At 47.3% G+C, this 23,713-nt stretch overlaps 1 protein-coding gene across 2 annotated transcripts in view; it reads left to right on the forward strand.

Annotated features, from left to right (window-relative positions):
• WBP1L (WW domain binding protein 1 like) overlaps nt 1-23,713 on the forward strand; it is a 70,399-nt gene that overhangs the window by 21,391 nt on the left and 25,295 nt on the right. The window contains exon 1 of one of the 2 annotated variants that reach the window (XM_058672036.1): nt 11,562-11,757. The exons of the other annotated variant lie outside the window; for it this stretch is intronic. Within the exon in view, the coding sequence (XP_058528019.1) occupies nt 11,731-11,757 (27 nt within the window). The 5' untranslated portion in view covers nt 11,562-11,730. Of the gene's footprint in view, nt 1-11,561; nt 11,758-23,713 lie in introns of those variants that run through there. 2 annotated transcript variants of the gene reach the window in all.

Raw genomic sequence — 23,713 nt, forward strand, 5'->3', positions numbered from 1 at the left:
ATCATTTTTTTTTTAGCAAATATTAAAAGGCAGAATGAGGTCCTGAGATCTATAGTAAAATAAAAACACCTGGATGCTTCCAGAACTATTGGGAAGAAAAACATCCCAATTGGAAGGACTCAGTGAGCACACATGGCTGGAGGTCCTCTGTTCCACTTCCTGCCTATCTTTGATTTTATAAATATTTGTTTTATTCAGGCTGGCATTGTGGCATAGCAGGTAAATCTACCGCCTGTGACATTGGCATCCCACATGGAGCTGGTTCAAGACCGAGCTGCTCCAGTTCGGATCCAGCCTCGGAAAGCAGCACAAGATGGCCCAAGTACTTAGACCATGTGGGAAACTCAGAAGGGGCTCCCAACATCGGCCTGGCCTAGCTCTGGCTTGTTGAGGAAATTTGGTAATAAACCAATGTATGGAAGATTGAATCTCCCCTTCTCTCCCGTTTTCTGTCCCCTCCCCCATTGTGCCTTTCAAATAAATTAATCAAATCTCTCTAAAAATTTTATTTATATCTTTGAAGGGCAAAGTTAGAGGGAGGGACAAACCTTCCATTTCCTGGTTCATTCCCCAGATGACCACATTGGCTAGAGCTAGGCCAGACTGAAGTCAATTACTAGGCGTGTCTTCTGAGTCCATCATGTGCGTGTACCAAGCGCTTTGACGATCTTTTGCTGCTTTTAGCAAGAAGATTGGTTGGAAGTGGAGCAGGCAGGATTTGAACTGGTGCCCATATGGGATGTTGGTGTTGGTGGACTTTACCTGCTTTGCCACAATTCCAGCCGTCTCCCCTCCCCCGTTGATCTTTGGTTCCCCTTTTACTCCCTTTCTCATGTGTCTCTTTCCATACTTTTGGCCACTGTAGGCAGAAATGAGCTGATCTGAAGCCAGGAGCTTCATACTGCTTCTGGGTCTCTCTTGGGTGCAGGGTCCCAGGCACATTAACAGAGAGCTGGTTTGTAAGTGGAGCATCCAGGACTTGAACTGGCACCCATATAGGATGCTGGCACTGCAGGAGGAGGCTTAAATTACTACACCACAGCACCAGGCCCAGTTCTCATATGTTGATCACACTTTCCTTCGCCCTCCCTCACCAGTGTCCTTTGAGCTCTTGCTTCACTGTCTCCATTCTTCCTTTCCGTATTTGTCATGGGCTGCCAGTGTCTGTTTCTGTATGTGCTCATCTTTTTTCCCAAACTGGATAGCTAAATAAACTAATTCCGCAGAGCAGGACTGGTTCATTCAAAAGTCCATTTTTGTCTTCACCATCCACACAAATGCTGGGTGGGTCAGATGTGACTGTGAAGATCAGATCCCTATTGAGTGTTTGAGTCATCTTGGAGTCACATCGTCCTGGTTGAAATGCTGACTCCACTGCCACCAAGATGTGTGTCCTTGCCTTAGCTATCTAAAGTTAGTGAAATGCCCATTTCTGCCCACCCCTCCCCGCAGCACAGCATTGATGCTGAGCCCATGACTGCGTGAATACTGCAGGCCCAGCCTTTCTCCTCTGAAAGACACGCAAGTAGAAAAGCAGCCTCGGAGTGTTTACGAAAGATACCTTGCGGCAGAAGTGAGCCCTGTGGCCGCAAGAACGCCACGTCCTGTTCAGAAACCAGGAGGGGCGTGTGGGTGCCTGCCCCGGCAGGCCTGCTGCGCGTCTGCCTCTGTGTCCAGCATGCCGCCGAGCTAGTGGTGTGGGTTTCTGGCAGCAGTGATTCTTTTGCCATGCTGTGTGGCTTAGTTCTGCCAGTCTTCACTCTGGATCCGGGGTTCATCCCATAGCGTTCATCCCATGACACTCATTTCAGGATCCGCGACTTCCGCATGTTATGGTTTTACTGTGGCACTCATGTTGGTGTGGACTCTGGGTCGTATCACTTCCCTTTGTGTTGGAGTCAGAACTCTAAGGCATTTGACTGAGTCTGTGCCTGAATGCTCAGAAAAGTAAGAGATAGTGCTTATCTTACACGTGCGTCTCCAGACTGCCTAGCAACCTGGACTCCGAGCTCCTGGAGATAAAGTGCTCTTAAGTTTGGAGACTGTCTTTTATGCTGGGAACTTGGCAGTGGTGGTCCTGTTCTGACAAAAGCCCCTTTTCTTCAGATTCTTTGTGCCAAAAGATGACACAGTTCTCCTTCAGCCTCAGTTGGCCACCTCATGTGTCAGTTCCCCAAGCTACCTGACAGCCAAGGCCTAGGAAGGTCCCTAGCTTGCCCCTGGTGTAGGGCTCTAACATGTGCTGGGAACAGATGGGAACCTTAGATCTTTTTCTTCATTTGCCTGGAAGAAAACCGCGTTCAAAATGGGTTCGAGTGAGAATCATGGGGCTCCACATCCTGGAACAATTCTTTCACAGGTACACATTGACTTTTTTCTAAATAGTCTTGTCAAACACTGGTCATCTTTAGTAAGATTCTTCTGGACCTTTAGCTATAGCTTTCCTGTTTTAAAAAAGGTTTATTTGTTGGGGCTGGCGCTACGGCATAGTGCAAAAAAATACCAGCTGGGCACCAGTTGGAGACCTACTGCTCCTCCTCTGATCCAGCTCCCTCCTAATGTGCCTGGGAAAACAGCACAAGAGGGCCCCAGTGCTTGGGCCCTGGCACCCATGTGAGAGGCCCACAAGACGCTCTTGGCTCCTGGCTTCAAACCAGCCATCTCCAGCCATCTCTTCGTAGCTCTGCCATTTTGTTTTTATTTTGAAAGATAGAGTTACCAGAAGAGGGGACAGAGAGAAAGACAGAGGTTGATCTTCCATTTGCTGGCCTACGCTGCAAATGGCTACAATGAAGCCAGGAGCCAGACGATTTTGGGGGGGGTTTCTTTCTTTTTTTTTTTTAATGTTTTTATTGGAAAGGCAGATATACTGAGAGGAGGAGACACAGAGAGGAAGATCTTCCGTCCGACGGTTCACTCCCAAAGCGGCCACAGCAGCTGGAGCTGAGTTACTCAGGTGGAAGCCAGGAGACCAGAGCTTCCTCCAGGTCTCCCACACGGATGCAGGGTCCCAAGGCTTTGGGCCGTCCTCGACTGCTTTCCCAGGCCATAGGCAGGGAGCTGGATGGGAAGCAGGGCCACTGGGATTAGGACTGGTGCCCATATGAGATCCCAGCTCATTCAAGGTGAGGACTTCAGCCACTAGGTTATTGTGCCAGGCCCTGTTTTGGAGTTTTCTGTGTAGGTCTCATGTGCTTTGACCATCTTCTGCTGCTTTCTCAGGTATAATAGCAGGGAACTGGATCAGAGAGGAGCAGGTGGGACTCTGTGGCTTTACCCACATCACCACGATGTCAGAATACCCTCCCCCCACATTCACTTTGGTAATTTCTGACCTAGTAACTGAGAACTCTTATTGTGAGTAGCCTTTGGGACCAGATGTATTCATGTACTTGCTCTGCCACAGCCAATTTAGTGACAAGTTACAGAGATGCCCTGTGCCTTAGTTTATGCAGCTGAAGGATAGGATGTTGGTAGTTACATTGCAGCGTTGTGGTGGCATTGAATGAGATGTTGGTTAGATGAAGTTCCTAGTACATAAAGTCAAACAAGAAGCTATCTATTTTTGCCCCTGTTCCAGAATTTAAAGATTACAGGTGTAAATTTCTAAGAAAGATATTTCTGGTGGCCCAGTTTTATAGCCTAGTGGCTAAAGTCCTCACCTTGAATGTGCCAGGATCCCATATGAGTGCCGTTTCTAATCTTGGTTGCCCAAGTTCCCATCCAGCTCCCTACCTGTAACCTGGGAAAGTTGGAGGATGGCCCAAGGCCTTGGGACCCTGCACCCACTTGGGAGACCCAGAAGAAACTCTTGGCTCCTGGCTTCCGATTGGCTCAGCTCTGGCCATTGCGGCCACTTGGGGAATGAATCACCAGATGGAAGATTGTCTTCTCTGCATCTGTTTCATTCTATATATCAGACTTTCCAATAAAAATAAATAAATCTTTAAAAAAAATGGTGCAGAGTTGGTGGTGACGGCTGCCGTGAGGTCCCTCAGACACCAAAATGTAGATCCTTGTGAAGACTCTGATGGGCTAGACCATCACCTCGAGGTGGTCTAGTGCCACCACTGAAAATGTCAAGGCGAAGACCCAGGACAAAGAGGGCATCCTCCCAGTCCAGCAGCATCTTATCTTTGCCGGCAAACCTCTAGAGGACGGTGGCACTCTGTGGGACTACAACATCCAGGAAGAGTTCACACTGCACCTGGTGCTCCACCTGCAGGGCGGCATCATTGAGCAGTCCCTGCGCCAGCTCGCCCAGAAGTTACCACTGTGACAAGATGATCTGCTGCAAGTGCAACGCCCACCTGCACCCCTGCGCCCTCAACTGCCGCTGAGAAAACGCCACCACACCAACAGCCTGCGCCCCAAGAACGTCAAATAAGGCCCCCGCCCGCCCACTCCCTGTGGCCTCAATAAAGTTTCTCTTTGTTTACCTGAAAAAAAAAATGGTGCCAAAAAAAAAAATGGGTATTGCTGGTTCGGTCACTGTAGCCTTCTGGGTAAAAGTCTTCACCTGGTGTATGCCGGAATCCCATATAGGTACCTGTTTGTATCCCGGCTGCTCCACTTCCCATCCAGCTCCCTGCTGGCCTGGGAAAGCAGTCGAGGACAGCCCAAAGCCTTGGGACCCTGCACCCACGTGGGAGACCTGGAAGACTGGCTCCTGGCTTTGGATTCCTGGTTTCCGGCTCCTGGTTCCTGGCTTTGGATTGGCTCAACTGCAACTGTTGTAGCCACTTGGGGGGTGAACCAGCGCTCTTTCTCTTTGTCTCTCCTCTATAAATCTGCCTGTTCAATAAAAAATTAATGTTTTTTTTTTTTAAAGAATGAATTCTCCCAGTCATGAGCATATATGTTGTAGCATATCTTAAATGACAGAATTAGAATCCAGTAGACACTCTTTTCTCTGGCACTATCTTGGGGGAGATTCTGAGTAGGGCAGATGGGGGCTGAGTCCATAGAACATTCACTCATACACACTTTTTGGAGTCATAAACAGTGATTAACCTGCAACTTTCTTTTTAAGCTTGTTTATTTTTGTGTTTTTTCACCTACTTGACAGGTAGAGGGGCAGAGAGAGACAGATAGCCCATCTTCCATCTCCTGGTTCACGCCCTAAATGCTCCTGGCTCCAGGGCTGGACTAGGCCAAATCCAGGAGCCTGGAATATCCATCTCGGTCTTCCACCTGCATGGTGGGGGGACCTAAATATTTGAGTTCTCATCTGTTGCCTCTAGGAAGAGTAGGGGAAGCTGGATCTAAAATGGAGTACCCAAGACTGCCCCTGGCACCCAGAAGGGAATTTGGACATCCCAAGCCGTGACCACAGCACCTGCCCAAATCCATGACAGACAACATCATCCTGCCTAATTCTGAGTAGCGTGGCTTCCTTTTTTCTTTTAAAGTTAGTGAATTCACTGTTGAACTTAGTTGCACCTGAGAGCCTTTGGCCCATCAAATATGAGCTGGATCATTTATATAAAAGAATCCTTTTTTATTACTGTTTAGGCTAGCAGAAAGGCCAGTGATTATCATACTTTTTTTCTTATTATTTTTTGTTAATATTTCCTTAAGACAATTTTTTTGGTATTATGATACAGTTCTGTAGGCTCTGGGATTTCCTTTACCCCATCTCCAAATCCTGTCCATCACCACTGATTTATAAATAGTCGTAAGTCCATTATTCTGCTGTTTAAGTGTTTCCTGACATTGTAGGTATGGACAATGGCAGAGGGTCCAGCATCTTATTGTCAAGGTAATGTTTAACAGTTTCATTGGGATTCCATCATTGATCTGGAAGTAGAGAATCATACTGCATTGTATCTTCACAATTGAATATGATAGTCTCTAATATAATTATTTTACATCTCCTTAAATGAAAAGCCATAAAACAAAATCAACAACAGGAAGAAAATAGAAAATTTACAATGCCATGGAATTAGATAACATGCTATGAATGACTAATGTGTTGATGAAGAAAAGAGAGAGAACATCAAAAAACCTTCTTGAAGAAAATGATGCTACTGTATGACCTGTGAGTCAGTGAAGAATTTTTTTTTAGTTTGATTTTTAAAAAAGATTTTGTTTTGAGCACAACACAGTAGCATAGTGATTAACGTCCATGCCTTTCATGCTCCAGGATCCCATGTGGGTGCCGGTTCGTGTCTCGGCTGCCCCATTCCCATCTAGTTTCCTGTTTGTGTCCTGGGAAAGCAGTTGAGGACGGCCCAAAGCCCACGTGGGAGACCTGGAAGACGCTCTGGGCTCTTGGTTTTGGGTTGGCTCAGATCAGCCACTTGGGGAGTAAACCAGCTGATGGAAGATCTTTCTATCTTGCCTTCTCTCCGTGAATCTGATCTGCTTTTCCAATAAAAATGGATCTTAAAAAAAAAAGACTAAAAAAAAAATCCTACAGCTGACTACTTTATGGTAGGTTGTGGTGCTATTTGTTGGGTACAGGAGAAAGTGAACTCACTTTGCTGGGAATGCTTGAATTTGCCAGTTCTGCTTTTTTTCCTTACCCTGGGATCACAGTGCTCAATGAGGTAGTCTCGGGCTGCAGACAAGAAGTGGGTAAGACAAGGACAAGTGGGTTAGAAAGATTCCATGGTTAGAACCACTTTTTCAGAGCATATGATACCACCACATTAGGTGTAATGCTTTGTGTTACATGCTACCTTGCACCTAGGAATTTATTTTTTTCCCTTAAATATTTGTCTATTTCGTTTACTTGAGAGGCAGAGTGATGTGGTTGGGAGGTTCTGTGAGAAGGTATCTTCTATTGAGGATTTACTCCCTAAATAAGGATGACAGCCAGCATTAGGAAACCAGGAGTCTAGAACTGTATCCTGGTTTCCCACACTGGGGGTGGGACTTGGGGGCGGGGGATCAAGCAGTTGAAGCACATTACTTTCCGGAATGTGTTTTCAGGAGGCTGGGTCAGAAGCAGAATAGCTGGGACTTGAACTGGATCTGATGTGGGGTACCCGTGTCCCACAGTACAATGTAACCTGCTAATAAAACAAAACAGAACAACAATTTAACCTGCTGAGGCACAACGTCTGCCCCAGGAGTCTCTGGTCTTACAAAGCGGTAAACGCAGACCAAAAGGGCCCGGTGTGGTGTCCTAGTGGCTAAAGTCCTCTCCTTGAATGAGCCAGGATCCCATATGGCAGGATTCTAATCCTGGGTTCTAATTCTGGCAGCCCTGTTGCCTATCCAGCTCCCTCTTTGTGGCCTGGGAAAGCAGTCGAGGACAGCCCAAATTCTTGAGACTCTGCACCTGTGTAGGAGACCTGGAGGAAGTTCCTGGCTCCTGGCTTCGGATTGGCGCAGCACTGGCTGTTGTGGTCACTTGGGGAGTGAACCATTGGACGAAAGATCTTCCTGTCTGTCTCTCCACCTCTATATATCTGACTTTACAGTAAAGAAATCTTTTTCTAAAAAAAAAAAAAAAAAGGCAGAGCAAAATACTGATGACAATGTCTTAAGGAGGATCTGTGAAAGGATGGTTCATTAGCAAGGGATCTGCAAGTTTAAGTCGCATATATGAGAGTTTAGATTGAATTTTTTAGTTTTTTTTTTTTTTCAATTCTAGTAATGTTGCAGTTGAAATTATTAGAAGTTCATGGCTCTGGCCCAGCGTGGTGGCCTAGCGGCTAAAGTCCTCACCTTGAATGTGCCAGGATCCCATATGGGTGCCAGTTCTAGTCCCCACAGCCCCGCTTCCCATCCAGCTCCCTGCTTGTGGCCTGGGAATGCAGTCAAGGACGGCCCAAAGCTTTGGGACCCTGTACCCGCGTGGGAGACCTGGAGGAAGTTCCTGGCTCCTGGCTTTGGATCAGTGTAGCACTGGCCGTTGCGGTCACTTGAGTGAATCATCAAACAAGATCTTTCTCTGTGTGTCTCCTCCTATCTGTATGTCTGACCTTGTAATAAAATTTAAAAAAAACAGTTCATGGCTGATGAATATTATTTAAACATCTGGAGTGCTTCAAAAGGTCACCAGTGCAAGGCTTTTGGAGGTGATTTTTTTTTAAGATTGATTTATTTTTATTGCAAAGTCATATACAGAGAGGAGGAGAGACAAAAATGATTTGGTGATGATTTACTCCCCAACTGACCTCAACGGCCAGAGCTGAGCTGATCCAAAGCCAGGAGCCAGGAGCTCTTCTGCATCTCCCACGCGGGTGCAGGGTCCCAAGGCTTTGGGCCATCTTCGACTGCTTTCCCAGGCCACAAGCAGGGATTTGGATGGGATGTGGGGCTGCTGGGATTAGAACCAGTGTCCATATGGATCCTGGAGCTTTCAGTGTGGGGACTTTAGCTGTTAGGCTACCACGCCGGGCCTTGGAGTGTTTTTGTCTCGAGAGTAACCCAGGATTGGGAACAGTGCTTGACCCACTGAAGGTGTCGATGGGTGTGGAATGAATGTGCGCACTATGCTGTGGCTCTCCTGGAGAAATGCTGGTCCCAGTCTTGTTAGTTCAGGGTTGAACAGAGCTGCCCGTGAGTGGTAGAGTACTCTTTCCTCTAGTTTGGTCTCAAAGTTAATAGTATTGCACTTGTTTTGTGGTTCTTGCTGTTGCCAGGAAACTGAGGAAATGCTAGGAGGGGGTTTGCAAGTAGCCTAGTGGTTCTTCCTGAAGGGGCTGTGCCTGGAGAGCCAGCCTCTGCCTGGCATTGCGCCGGGGGGGAGGGGGCAGGATGTCTGGCCCTGTGGTGAGAAGGCATAATGGGCCCCAGACACCTGCAGTGGCAGGAACTGCTGTGCCGCCCAGCAGCCTCTGCTCTTCCCTGTAGCAATGAGGCTGTCATCCATTCTTCCGTGAGCCTCGAGGAAATGGCTCAGCTGGCTTGGCACATTGATTTTCTTGTCAGGGGTGTCAGTGTGACCTTGACCATCAGTGGGAACCTGCAGCAAGCACATGGCGTGCCTGGCTGAATTCTGATAATCGAAAAGTACTTCTGGCACCTCACAGTGCAGTAAGTGTTGTGCAATGCTAATTTATTGTCCTGGGTGGCGGTTATAGGTAGTAATTGGCAAGAGTCATTTCTAATTTAAGGGAGTCATGTCCAGCATGATGCCCCTGCCCCAGGGGCCTTTGATAAATGTCACTGAAAAGAAAATGGTTGCAGAAGGTAAAAAGAAAGCTGAGATATACTTGTCTTTTTTTTTTTTTAAAGATTTATTTTATTTTTATTGGAAAGTTATATACAGAGAGGAGGAGAGACAGAGAGGAAGATCTTCCATCCGATGATTCACTCCTCAAGTGAGCGCAAGGGTTGGTGCTATGTCGATCCGAAGCCAGGAGCCAGGAACTTTTGTTTTTTAAAAGATTTATTTATTTTTATTACAAAGTCAGATGTACAGAGAGGAGAGACAGAGAGGAAGATCTTCCGTCCAATGATTCACTCCGCAAGTGAGCGCAATGGCCGGTGCTGCGCCAATCCGAAGCTGGGAACCTGGAGCCTCTTCCGGGTCTCCCACGTGGGTGCAGGGTCCCAAGACTCTGGTTCGTCCTGGACTGCTTTCCCAGGCCACAAGCAGGGAGCTGGATGGGAAGTGGAGCTGCCGGGATTACAACTGGCGCCCATATGGGATCCTGGCACGTTCAAGGAGAGGACTACCCACTAGGCCATGCTGCCGGGCCTGGAGCCAGGAACTTCTTCCAGGTCTCCCACATGGATGCAGAGCCCCAAGGCCTTGGGCTGTCCTCGACTGCTTTCCCAGGCCACAAGCAGGGAGCTGGATAGGAAGTGGAGCTACCCGGACTAGAACTGGCACCCATATGGGATCCCAGTGCGTTCAAGGCGAGTACTTTAGCCGCTAGGCCATGCCGCCGGGCCCTACTTGTCTTGAGTCATGGAAAATGTAATTGATTTGTAGCCGAAGAAGTCATTAGAGAGGTGAGTGTTTGGCCTAGCAGCGAAGACGTAGGTGTGGGTTAAGATGCCACATCCCATATCCGAGTGTCTGGGTTTGAAGTCTGGCTCTAACTCACTGTTTCCATTTTCTACAGAGCCCCAGAGACAGCAGTGGATAGCTCAGGTGGCCAAGTTCCTGGTTGGCTTTTGTGGGCATCTGGAGAGTGAAGTGGCAAATGGGAATGCTCGCTCTCTCATCTCTCTCTCTAAAATAAAAAAATTTCAAAAGGTTACTAGAAAGCAACTTTGATTTCATGCACTTCCTCCAAAGACTTTTCCACCCAAGTCACTTTGGCAAATGCAAATGCAGACATGGTTCTTTCGTCCCTTGCCCGTGTTGTCTTTGCTGGTGGACCTGCGGAATGTTGCTCTTGAAGTGTGAATGCGAGAGGAGAATGGGCAGGTGAGAGAAAAACTCCCAACTTCAGAGCAGGGCAACTGGTGCGCCCATGAGCAGCTGTTCGGGATGCTCACATCCCATATCTGAGTATTGGGGTCCTCGTCCTGCCTTCGCTCCTGAATCCCAGCTTCCTGCTGATGTGCACCCTGGGAGGGGCGGTGGGCAGCAGATGATGGCTCAGTAGCTGGGTCCCTGCCGTGTGGGGGGGAGGCCTGGGTAGAGTTTCAGGCTCCTGGCTGCTGGCTGCAGCCTGGGCTGGCCCCAACTGTTGCAGGCATTTGGGAAGTGAACCAGTAGGTGGAAAGATCTGTCTGTCTCTCTTTCTGTGTAGGTATGCATCTTTCTGTTTTTCAGATAAAATGAAAATTAATAAAGAAAAACAGCAGCTACAGCCCCAGACGCTTTGCTTTTTGTTCAAGCCTACTGTTGAATAAACATTTTTTTTTTCTCTATCAACTGAAGTTAGGAAGGAAGTTCAGCAAACCTACTGTGGTGAACTTTCCCGAAGCAAAGTTGGTTTAAATATAGATGATCTGCTTTACTGGCAGCTTGTAGACTGTGGTGGCACTTGCTGTACCTTTTGTAAGACAAGTGAAGAAAGATGTTGGCACTTGTACACTTCAAGTTTGTTTATGAACTCTAAACTCTCCTGTGGAAGCAAGGTCTGTGTGCAAGGTAGTGTGTCCTACCTTTAGCTGGGTAAGGTGTGTCTGCAGGCCATCTCCTCCTTTCCTAGAGAAAGTTGGAGCACCAGGCTTAGTGTGCTGTTCACTAAATGCCCACCCTGGCAGGGGGAGAGGAATAAAAGTTTCTGTGAAACTGGCAGTTACTATGTTTCGAGGAGAAACAATAGCTTAGGAGCCAGAGAGGCAGTTCTCCTTCAGGGAAATGTAGCTCCTTGCAGGTCTAAAAATTTGATTTTTCTGTGCTGAGCTGAGCCTGGCTAATGGGAACTGACAGGAGCCCCTCCGGTGCACGCCTCTGCAGCTTCCAGCTCAGGCCTGGGCCCGGGTATGGTGGGTTTATTGCACATCTTCCTTAATATTCCACAGCAGCTGCCTAAAGTTTTTTTTTCTTTCTTCTTCTTTTTTTTTTTTTCTGCTGTGCCTGAACTGATGTCATTTCCCTCTTGGCAGACAGCTTCAGCTTTGCTGCGTCTGAGATGTGTCACGAGAAGGTGGGGGTGGGTCAGCGCCCGGCGGGGGGAGTAGCGAGGCGAGCAGGAGGGAGCTGCCTACTCGGTCCCAGGACTGTTGACTTTGTCTTCTTTGCTCGGAAGGGCTGGTTCCCTGGGAGCACTGAGCCCCCGGGGCCTGCCAGAGGCCAGGCTCCTTGCGAGACCTTAACTTTTCAGAGCCTTTTGTTCCAAACGTTAGTGTGGACGATGCTCTTGCAGGATGCCTTTCCTTTGGGGTCTTAGACAGGTAATTGAACTGCTTCTGCCGATCTTGCGTGTTCGGGAGGGGAGGGGCGGTGTACTGACTGTGCTGCTGCTTTGGGTAGAGGGAATGTTGTAGAAAGTGACTCTCAGTTCCAGCAGGCCCGTTCCTACCCAGAAATGTCTAGCCTTCCCTTCTTGCTGGCTGGTTGTTCCTGCCTTCCAGAGCCACTGCTTTCTTATTATATCCCTGATTTTTTTTTTTTTTCCAAGGGTCGCCTAGTTTGGATTTTCTGTTAGACATAAAATCCTTTTCAAACCTTTATAGGGGAAACAGTTGAGGCTGAGGCTGGGGAGGGGGAAAGACAAAGCAGGAAGGAGCCTTGCTAAAAATCCTTTTTTTTCCTTCTCCATTTTGGTTTGGCTGGTCAGCAGAGAGTGCTCATCCTGAGGGTTCACAAGGTGAGGGGTGCAGGATCTGCTCCTCAAGCCCGGCTTCCTCTGTGGGTGGGTGAGTGGCTGGGGATAGCCTTGGACGCTTCAGGGACGTACGGTGTGGAGTGGATCCTCCTTTGGCCTTACAGATATGTATGTTCCAAAGCCAGCAGACCCCTGTACAGGCAGAGACCCCATACAGGCAGACCCCTGTATAGGTCGCTCGCTGATCAGCTGCCTGAAGCAGGAGCCTTCAGTTCTAGCCAGCCGCCTAGTGTGAAATAGGAGCACGGTAGCAAGGGACCAACTGCTGTCCGCTGAGAACACAGCTGCTGCCAACTGTTTGTTCCCGGACTTCAGAGTTGGCTCCTATGTCTGTAGGGGAATGTGTAAGTGTAACCAGTGGTGGCTGGTGGAGCTGTAAGAGGGAGGGGGACAAACACACATGGCCTCTCTCTTCTGCTTGGCCCTGGCTGAGAAAAAGCCACAGAGGTGCCTGACCAGAGCCCTTAAAGGGAGGGAGGAAATTGCTAGGTGAGCCAATCTTTCTTAATAAAGTAAGTGTCTCCATTAATGTCCCTGTTTGTCGTAAGAGTCTTCCTTTGATGCAGCTAATAGGCAGTGTTGGGTCCATTGTGAGCACCCACATCCTTTGCCCTTTTTTTTTTTTCTTTAATATTCATTTATTCATTAATTACATTGCATTACATGACTGGGATTCCCCCCCTTCACCCCAAACCCTTCCCCTAACCCAGGGCTGGAGAGAGCCCAGGAGAGGGCGTTGAGCAGTGTGGAGGTGGATCCGGGTTATGTCAGCAGGCAGGGACTGGGGACAGCTGCCTCAGTAGTGAAAAGATCAGGGCAGGGGAGCCAGAGAGACGTGTCTCCTGGCTCCCCTGGGGCGGGCTGGGGTGTACCCACTTGTGGGACTGCTGAGCCGCCTCTGCGAAATGTGAAATGTACATAATAAGATTCTCTCTCAAAAGAATGGGTGCAAAACCTTAGCACCTTGGCAGGCAGAGGGTAGGCATTTAGGAAACTTCTGTTTGTCCTGGTTCTTAAAGCATGCTGCACTACAAGGGGTACAGCAAACTAGAATGGAGAGAGCCCCACAGCCTTCGCAGAGGTGGGGGAATTGTGCTCGTGGTCCCGACTCTTCCTGCAACATACGCTGTTAGTCTCCTGTGCTGAGGCGGCAAGAAGGCCTAGGCCTCTGCCAGTAGAGAGAATGAAGTGGTGAATAGCATTTATTTAAAGGCTTTGAAGGAGAATGGAAGACTGGGAGGCCCCATAGCAGATTTATCTAGCTCTTGTTTCTGAACAGTTTCCTGGTAGAAGACTGAAGTAAAAACATCTTGAAGCCCTTTCCTTCCTGGAATTCTGTGATTCTAACCTTGCCTGTGTAGACTGGGAGTCTTTTTAGTTTTATAATTTTGTATCTTTCTAGCGTTTCTGAGTCTGACATTGTAACTGGCCTGTATTGGAGCCTGCCTTCTAAATGTTACTTAATAGTTCTATTTTTAAAGCATGATACAAAAATGTACTATTAGTTTATCCTACATGATAGGAATGTTTGTTTTTTTTCATTTTTTTCCTCCTTCCTCCATATGGCAATCCTGTGTGTTATCTGGTGGTGTTACCCCATTTGTATAGAGATGTGTGCTAAGGCTTACGAAGGTTAAGCTACTTGCCCAGGGTTTTTCACTTATAGCTAGAGAAATTTTTTAGATATAATTTGTATTGTTTTGGATCCAGTCTTTGCCAAGCCCTGTTTTTGTTGTTTGTTTGTTGCTATTTAGACCACATTGCTCTATGTCTGTTGGGGTACACTTTATTTCTAGCCAGCCGAGGTAGGGGGTGAGGCATTGCTTGCCTCTCTGCCATTTGTAGCCGCATCTGGGGAGACACCACTCACTGGAGGTAGCCTGGCACAGAGGATGGAAATCCTGCTTCCAAAGAGCTTATGTTCTACTGCAATCATTCTCAAAAACAAAAAGAATCATACAGGTCCTCTGGGTGTAGTCTTACCAAGATGTATGTCTATTCTGTGGGGCTGGGTCCTAATTAGTTTCCTGTGGGTTTAGTGGCTTGGAAATAATGACAAGACAGTGCTCAGAGAGTTCTATAGAGAAAGGCCCAGGGACCAGACTGGGAATGCTCTGAATCTCCCGAGAAGGTGAGACCTGATTCTTAGTCTTGCAGGATGAGTAGGAGTTTACCAGACGTCTGAGCAGGGGTGGTGGGAGGAGCATTCCAGGCAGAGCTGGCTGGGAGGGTTGTTTTTGTTTTCTCCTGCAGATGAGAAGGGAATCTGGCATTCCACTGTGAGCCTCAGGATTGGGTTTCCCTGAGGCAAGATAAGGGCTTGGCTCAGCAGAGGAGGAAGACGTGAGGGCCCTTGGGCTTGGTAATGTGTGGTTACAGGATAGATAGCCTTGCCCCCTCCTGCAGGGACAGCTAAGACAACTGCGGGGTTGACCACAGAATAGTCTTTGTGACTAAGGGAGCTAGAGGTCAGAAGAAGAGAGCCATTGTAGAGCAGGCTGTAACAGGCAACATGTAGTTGGGAGGTGCTATCCCTTCCTTACCTGGTAAGAGTAGAAAATAGGCTCTCTGACTAAGACAGAGTCCACAGGCTTCTAACAGAAGGATTACCGATTTTCAGAGAATAAGACTGCAACCAAATTTTCAGGTCTGCAGCTTCAAATGAATTCTGTTTCACGTTTGATATAGATGGCATTGATCTGGTTTTTGTGTGTGTGTGTGTGTGATCAGTATTCTAAAATGTTTTATGCACCTATTCTACCATGTTGTGGTTACAAAGGGGTTTATCTTCACACCTGCCCTCAAGGGGTTTATAGTCAGGTAGGGGATAAGTGTGTGGGGAGCTGGGACACTGTGAAGGTGGTGAGAACAGAGTGCAAGGGTGTGGAGGTTCAAGAGAGGCCCCACTGCAGCTGGACCTCAGCGGGTGGGAGCAGTGGTGGCACTGTAGGTGTCGGGTGCAGGGAAAGGCCACTGATGGAACCTAGGCTCGGTTAGCCATCGTGTTCCTCAGAATGACGCACACTACCGAGGCTGTGATGATGACCTGCCCAGGCTGCAGCTGGGAGCCCTGACAGGGCACAGGGGACAGGGAAATGGCTACTTTCCATTTCAACCTCTAAACTGCTAGGTAAGAGCAAAACATGGGACTTCATGTGCTCTCATCACACCATACAACCACCATAAGGGAGGGGGTCTTTTTGTTGTTTAATACATTTATTATGAATTTTTCTTTGTTTGTAAGTGTTATTTTTAGGAAGGTCTTATCTTTAAGGCAACTGGAACCCGAGGGGAAGATCTCTGGAGCCAGAGGCCAGGTCCTTTCTTGCCCTGTGCCCTCGCCTGTGCCCCTGGTTTGGTACTCCTCCTGGGCCTGTTGCAGACCTTTCTTTGCAGAGGGCAAAGTGGACTCCCTGTCAGTGTGACCCTTCTGGGTCAGGACAGACTAAGCAAGATCCTTCCTGGAAGGATTAGCTGTGTACAGTGTGGCAAACATCAAGTGACACTTTGTACCAGCAAAGGTGGAAGCCAGAGGCTGACTAACTGATTTGTAAAACTGTGGTGACAGCACAGTACACCTTAGTTCCCCACTGTCACCTACAGATGAAAAAAGTAGTGCTTACCCAAGCCCTTTCAGGTTGAATTTTGATACCCTCCCCAACCCATCTGTATTGGAGTTGATTTTGAAATTTTTATCTAGAGTAGAGCCAAAGAAAATAGCCACTTCCCCCAGTGATATCCCACAAGTTTTACCCACCCTCTTCCCACCCCTTTTTCTTCAAGAGGTAAATTTCAGTGCACAAAAAGTAAGTTAGGCCTGTTTTAAAAACTGCTGTTAAATTGCTTCTGCTGTTGTAATTCCTTAGCGTGCAGATGCGAGTTTCTTACTTGTCCACTTCCTTAGTGCTTGGCCCGCTTTGTTGATTGCTAATTTGTAGCAACAGTGAGTTCAGATCCCCCTGAATCTGAGCTGGCTTAGCCATATCTGTGCCTCTCTGTAGCCATTGCTTCTCTGAGCGTCCCAGGAGGTTTCCAGGGCAGGCTACTGGAAAATGGTGATTCAATCCTTGGAGGTAACTTAGTGAGTGGCTGTGAGAATGGCAGGACTGACACGCTGGTTTCTTTTCCTGAGAGTAGCCTGTGGTGTACGGGCACCATATTGCATGTAAGTCACTGGTTCCCTTGGGCTTTGTGTCAAGGGAGCCCCAGTGTTTATTGTTGTTTGGTTCTCTTTGCTTAGCACGCATGATTTCAGGAACTCCTTACCAAGCTGTGACGCGTGGTCTCAATCATGGTTTCTGACACTGCCCAGCGTGTCATGTGGTTTTTATCAAGTGTTTAGGAATCCCTAGTTAGCCACCAGGCATTGGTGTGATACCTGTGACCTCCTGCCCCCTGGGTGTGGTTCTGGAGTGAGCTGGGAAAGTTCAGAGGAGGCTGGGGCAAGCTGCTGGCCACAACAGAATCCCTAGTCACTCTTCTGTGTGAAGTTCTAAATACATGGGCCAGGCACAGATGGTGCTGGGTTTCTGTGGGGATCCTGGGTTGGTCTGTGAGCAGTCATGCAGAAATCATAACCCTTGCAGAGCCACTCCTGCTGCTGATGGTCTTGCTGCTGCTTTTGTGGTATGCTAAGACTTTCTGAAGGTCTTTTTTCTTTACTAAGGTTTGACATCCGTCCTATACTGTTGGGGAACCTGAGTGGGGAGCCCATAAGGTATTAAGACATGATGGAAGCCAGTCTGTGTACAGTTATGTGGTACAGTTAACTAGAGCAGTGTTTTCAACTGGAGCCAGTTTTGCATACCCCCCTGCTGGGATATTTGGCATTGTCTAGATGTTGGGAGTGGGTGGAGTGGGTCCTACTGGCCTCTCTGGAGTTGAGGCCAGGCATGCTGTTAAACACTCTGAAGAAAACAGTCCTCTGACTGCAGACGTCAGCAGTGCACCGGTGGAGAAGCGCTGGGGGAGGAAGTACACTACCCAGCAGACAGCCCTGCTTAGGAAGCCAGCTTCCGGGCCGTGGAGAGCAGGGCTGTGTTGTGTCAGTGAGGCTCCTGCTGCATTCTAAGTACGTATTCACTGATATTTAGAATCTTGACTTCTTGGTGTGACATGTTAAGAACAGAGAGTTGTACTCAGCTATTAAAAAAAACAAAATGCAGTTCTTTGTGGCCAAATGGGCCAAACTGGAAACCATAATGCTAAGGGAAATGAGCCAATCCCAAAAGGTCAGATACCACATGTTTGCGTTAATGTAAGAGGATATGATGTTATGTAAAACATGTTATTTTATGTATATTATGTTATATGTTGTGTATAAACTAAAACTGAATTGACAATGAGGTGATCACAGAAGATGGTTAAGAAATTGCAATTGTTTTTAACATACTGGTTACTCAATACTATAACTACTAGTTATACAACGAAGTTAATTGTTGCTGAGGGTATGTTGGAGCCTTTAATTGATCGGGTTGATAATCTGATGGTTCTGCCCTTGGACCGGACAGGGTCTCCCCAGGAAGCTGAGGAACTAGATTGGACTATAAGATGTTGGACTCTATGTTTAGTTTATGCTTGCAAAGATGGAATCTCAACTGTACTTGATCAGTGGATATGCAACAAGGTGGAATATTCCACATGGGGGGAGGGCCGTGGGAGGGGTGGGGTGATTCCCAGTTCCAACGAAACTGTATCACATAATACAATGTAATCAATGACTAAAAAAAATAAAATATAAAAAAAAAAGAACAGATAGTTGTTTTGTGTGTTAGCTATAGTTAAGACCAAGCATCTTTGGATTTGAGATTTCATTTGTTGAAAAATAGTATAGATAACCATCCTCTAGAAAACAGGAACTCCATTGCACCCACCTAACTATACCATTCATTTAAAATCAGACCATATTTCAAGCCAGGTTCCTGTTGCTGTGACTTGCTTGGATTTGTTTTAATCTACTTCTGATAACGTGCCAAATCCCCACTTTCTAAATCACCCAAAGTCCGTTTTCATCTTTACGTGCAAGGCTTTAGACTTGAGAGAAAGTTCTTTGAAGTTTTTCAGTTTTCCAGGGACAAAATTCCTGGATATTGAAGACTTCTTTCTTCTTTCTTTTTTTTTTTTTAAGATTTATTTATTTTTATTGGAAAGTCAGATATACAGAGAGGACAAGTGAGCGCAATGGCTGGTGCTGCATCGATCCAAAGCCAGGAGCCAGGAACTTCCTCCAGGTCTCCCACATGTGGGTGCAGGATCTCAAGGCATTGGGCCGTACTGGACAGCTTTCCCAGGCCACAAGCAGGGAGCTGGATGGGAAGCAGGGCTGCCGGGATTAGAACCAGCGCCGATATGGGATCCCGGCACGTTCAAGGCAAGGACTTTAGCCGCTAGGCCATGTCGCACTGGGCCCTGAAGACTTCTTTCATCTTGTCTGTTTTCAATGAGATTTTTAAGATGTATTTTTATTATTTATTTGAAAGGCATAATTAGCAAATGAGAAGAAAAGAGAGGTCTGGTTTATTTCCCAAATGGCCATGATTGCTGGGGCTGTACCAAGCTGAAATCAGCGGCCCAGCATGATAGCTCACTTGGCTAATCCTCCACCTCCAAGTGCCAGGCTCACATTTGGGTGCTGGTTTAAGTCCTGGCTGCTCCACTTCCCATTCCACTCTCTGCCTGTGACTTGGTAAAGCAGTAGAGGATGGCCTAAAGCCTTGGGACTCTGTATCCATGTGGGTGGGAAACCTGGAGGAGGTTCCTGCCCTTGGTTCCAGATCAGCGCCTCCTCAGCTAGATCCATGTAGCTCTGGCCCTTGCAGCTGTTTGGGGAGTCAACCAGCAGATGGAAGAGCTTTCTTTTTCTCTCCTTCTCTGTAAATCTGCTTTTTGAATAAAAAGAATTAAATCTTTTTAAAAAAAAGTTAAACCAAGTTCAAACCAAGAGCTCAAACCTTCCCTGGATTGTAGAGGCCCAAGCAGTTGGGCTGCCTTTGACTGCTTTCCCAGGCACATTTGCAGGGAGCAGAGTTGGAAGTGGAGCAGCTAGATCTTGAAACAGTACACTTATGTAACTCTTGATTGCAGACAGTGGTTTAACCCACTTTGCCATAACTGTGGCCCTAGTGAGATGATTTTTTTTTTTTTTTTTAAAGATTTATTTTATTTTTATTACAAAGTCAGATATATTGAGAGGAGGAGAGATAGAGAGGAAGTAGAGCCGCCGGGATTAGAACCAGCAGCCATATGGGATCAAGGCGAGGACCTTAGCCACCAGGCCACGCTGCCGAGCCCAAGAGATGATTTTCTACTATGACCCATTGCCAGAGGTACAAGTTTTCTTGAACGGTACAGAACTTTTTTTTGGGGGGGAGGAGGTAAAGGATTATACAAAGCCTGTCAATACATACATATATAAAATGTATGTATTTTTGTATTTGTTTTTATTTGAATGGCAAAGTTAGAGATAGAGAGACAGAAAGTGAGGTCTTCTATTGTCTTGTTAGTTCCCCAAATCACCACAACGTCCAGAGCTGAGCAAATGAAAGCCAGGAGCCAGGAGTTTGTTCTGGGTCTCCCACTTGGATGTGGGGGTCCCAAGACTTGAACTATCCTCTGCTACTCTCTCAGACCATAAGCAGGAAGCTGGATGTGAAATGGAGCAACTGGGACATGAACTCCAGCCCTTATAGGGTGCAGGTTGAGGCTTAGCCTGTATGCCACTGTGCCAACCTCTGAACTCTCCCCGCCCCGATTGATTTATTTTTTTTTTGAAAGATAGAGAGTTACAGAGATGGAGAGAGAAGTCTTCCACCTGCTGGTCCACTTCCAAGATGGCCACAGCAGCCAGAGCTGGGCCGATCTGAAGCCACAAGCATGCAATTTCTCCTGAGGATTTGGGCCATCTTCCCACTGCTTTCCCAGGCACCTTAGCAGGGAGCTGGATATAAAGTGAAGCAGTTGGGACTCAAACTAGCGCCCATATGGGATGCCAGTGACACAGGCTGAGGCTTACCCTACTGTGCTCTTTCCCCTGCAGGATGAATTTTTTACTATAATAAATAATCTGTAGTACTGTTCTCCCGACAGACTCACAAGTCAAGTTCCGTTGGGATTTGTCTGCTTTTTCCCAAAAAGCCTGCTGCAGTAGTGGAGCGGAACTACTGGAAAAAGGAACAAAACTAAGAATTACATTTAAAACAAGGAAACAGTTACAATTTGTGCTTTTTTCATTGTCACATGAAGCTGTGATAAAATCTCTATTAAAAATCACGTCAGTAGGGCCCAGTGCGGTAGCCCTAGTGGCTAAAATCCTCGCCTTGTTTGCACCGGTTCTAATCCTGGTGGCCCCGCTTCCCATTCAGCTCCCTGTTTGTGGCCTGGGAAAGCAGTCGAAGACGGCCACAGGAGACCTGGATGAGGCTCCTGGCTTCGAATAAGTGCAGCTCCTGCTGTTGCGGCTGCTTGGGGAGTAAATCATCGGATAGAAGATCTTCGTTTCTGTAGATTGACTCTCTAAATAAAAAAATAAAATAAATCTGTTTTTAAAAAGAAATCACATCAGTAACAAATTAGTCTCTCCAGTATTTCAGATGCTTCTAAAAATAGACCTCTTTCTTCCTTCTGAGCACAAAAGTAGTATTTTCTTTGAACAAGAACCCTTTCCAAGAATCAGTGAAAATGCCAATGAGCTAGAACCTGGTCACAGAAACAATCTATAGCCGAAATCCAGAGCCTACGGTTCTGAGCATCCTGACCAGGTCGTCTGGGACCCGCGTCCAAGTGTCCGTTTTCTCCTCCGTGACATGGGCTGTAAGGAAGTCCCTGCTGCGGCCCTCCTGCCCAGTGCAGCTGGCAGGCTCCGAGGAGAGGCTGCCCCTTGAGAACCTTGACAAGCTGCTGCGGGCCATGTATATGTGTGTGCATGTCACTGCTGCTCCAAATGATGATGGTGATGCCCTGCCACATTGCAACTCAATTAAAAGAGACATATCCTGTTGGCTAGATTATACTAAGGGACAGATGAACTTCAGTATTTTAGAAGATGTTTTTAACAGTAAGAGTTGAAGCACGAACTTTTTTTTTTTTTAAAGCCTAACAGTTGAGTTATTACAAAATACCTCAAAGGCAAAGTCCTTGCCTTATCTGTTCTTTTTGTGCCTGTCAGCATCTAGCCTGAAAGTTTAGGATAACCCCTTCCTAAGCATTAAACTCTGTCTACTAAAATGTGGGCTCTGGAGACAGACAGTATTTTGTGACTATTTGACAGCTCTGCCCCTCAGTGTGTTGTGAAAGGAGAGTAAGTAACACGGCACCGTACTTGACATGTACACTCCCGGGGCAGAAGTTCCCTTCCTGTGGGGTTGTGGCAGGAGGCTTTCCTGATAACCCCAGGCATTCCCCTCCTGCAGCAGAGAGGGGTCCTCTTGCTTGGCCAGGTGCCCGTTTGACAGGTCAGAGTGGGCAGCACTGCTTGGAGCCTCAGCGTAGGGGGCTCATGCTGCTGCTGAAGTGACTAGTTGAGTTTTTGTAGCCTACCTTCACTTCAGGTGAGGTTGAACAATCTACCACAAAACTGGACATCAGGGCCTGGCATGATGGCTTAGTGGCTTCATTCTTGCCTTGAAGCAGCTGGGATCCCATATGGATGCAGGTTTGAATCCTAGCTGCTTCACTTCCCATCCAGCTCCCTGCTTGTGGCCTGGGAAAGAAGTCGAGGATGGCCCAAAGCCTTGGGACCCTGCACCCATGTGGGAGATCCAGAACAAGCTCCTAGCTCCTGGCTTCAGATCAGCTCAGCTCTGGCTGTTGCAGTCACTTGGGGAGTGAACCAGTGGACAGATCTTTCTCTGTATCTCCTCTCTGTAAATCTAATTTTTTGATTAAAATAAATAAAATCTTAAAACAAAAACAAAGCTGGAGAGCAGGGAGAGCTCATCAGGTACTCTAATAGTAGCCAGGCATAGGCGGATGAGGATAGTGGGTGAAGGACTGGCGGGGTGCACGAACACCATGCTGGAGCTGTAACACATGCACATCTCTGCCCTCTCTATCCTTGCAGTGGGTCTGTGTGAATGTGGGCCTGTCGTTTTCAAAAGAAACTGGAAATCTGGATTTTTATACAAATCACTTTTATTTTAAAATACTGACAGTTATTCCTACTTATTTTGTTTTGTTGAGAAAGTTGAAAGACAAAGATAGTGCCTGGGTCTAACCTTGCCGCTTGGGACTGCCTTGGACAGATATGGCTGAATGGTGCTCCTGCCCTGCCTGCTGCCACCTGCCACTTCTTGGCTCCCCAGCTCTCTGCATCAGCCGCTGTAGAGATGCCATACTTCTCAGCGGTAGAAGAGGCCTGTTGACAAAGGTCCACTAGGAATATTTCAAGGCAGAATTGCCTGTGCTTTTCACAGCATCTTAGTGGGAGGAGGGGCGGGGGGGCACTGGAGTGTCCCGGGAAGCTCCAGCTCCAGCCAAGCGGTCAGACGTGGGCAAGTAGACCTTTGTAAAAACTACGGAATATGTTACAACTTCCAATTTTTGTGCTGGGATTTTCCTGCCAGGGTCAGGCGATTTTTTTTTTTCTGAATTTGTTATTGAGGTTCCTAATGGCTACACGGGAAATGAATTTTAATGTCTTTGCTGGCCTCTCTGGGAGCTGTTTAATGAGGATCCAGTTGCAGTGCAGCAAGGATGGGAGTCTGCCTAACTCACATCATGTGTTTGTAACATGTGTGTCTGTGATCTGTGTGTATGTGTGTGATTTAATGGGACAAGATAGAGTATTAATAATCTAAAGTGGCTTGTTCTAAGTAGATACTCTTGGAAAGAACTGTGTTAGAATGTGTGTGGGATTCTAGAAGATATTCTCTCTTTAGAGAACAACAGTTGTTTCTTCTTAGATTTTAAAATTTATTTTTATTGCAAAGTCAGATATACAGAGAGGAGGAGAGACAGACAGGAAGATCTTCTCTCCGATGATTCATGATTCACTCCCCAAGTGACTGCAACAGCCAGAGTTGAGCCAATCTGAAGCCAGGAGCCAGGAGCCTCTTCCAGGTCTCCCACACGGGCGCAGGGTCCCAAGGCTTTGGGCCGTCCTCGACTGCATTCCCAGGCCACAAGCTGGGAGCTGCTAGAAGCAGCTGCCACCTGCTTTGGTTGTAGGTGTTTCTCAGGTGCCTCGCTGGCCCCAGCTGGAATGTGTGTTACCGAGCCAGAGCAGAATCCAGGGCTCTTAAGTGGTCCCATTTAACAGAGAAAGCTGAATCTTTTTTTTTTTTTTTAAGATTTATTTATTTTTATTACAAAGTCAGAAATATACAGAGAGGAGGAGACACAGAGAGGAAGATCTTCAGTCCGATGATTCACTCCTCAAGTGACCACAAGGGTTGGTGCTGCACTGATCCAAAGCCAGGAGCTGGGAACCTTCTTTAGGTCTCCCATGTGGGTGCAGGGTCCCAAGGCTTTGGGCCGTCCTCAACTGCTTTCCCAGGCCACAGCAGGGAGCTGGATGGGAAGTGGAG

The sequence above is a fragment of the Ochotona princeps genome, chromosome 13 (genome assembly GCF_030435755.1).
Source record: "Ochotona princeps isolate mOchPri1 chromosome 13, mOchPri1.hap1, whole genome shotgun sequence".
In the NCBI taxonomy this organism is placed as follows: Eukaryota; Metazoa; Chordata; class Mammalia; order Lagomorpha; family Ochotonidae; genus Ochotona; species Ochotona princeps.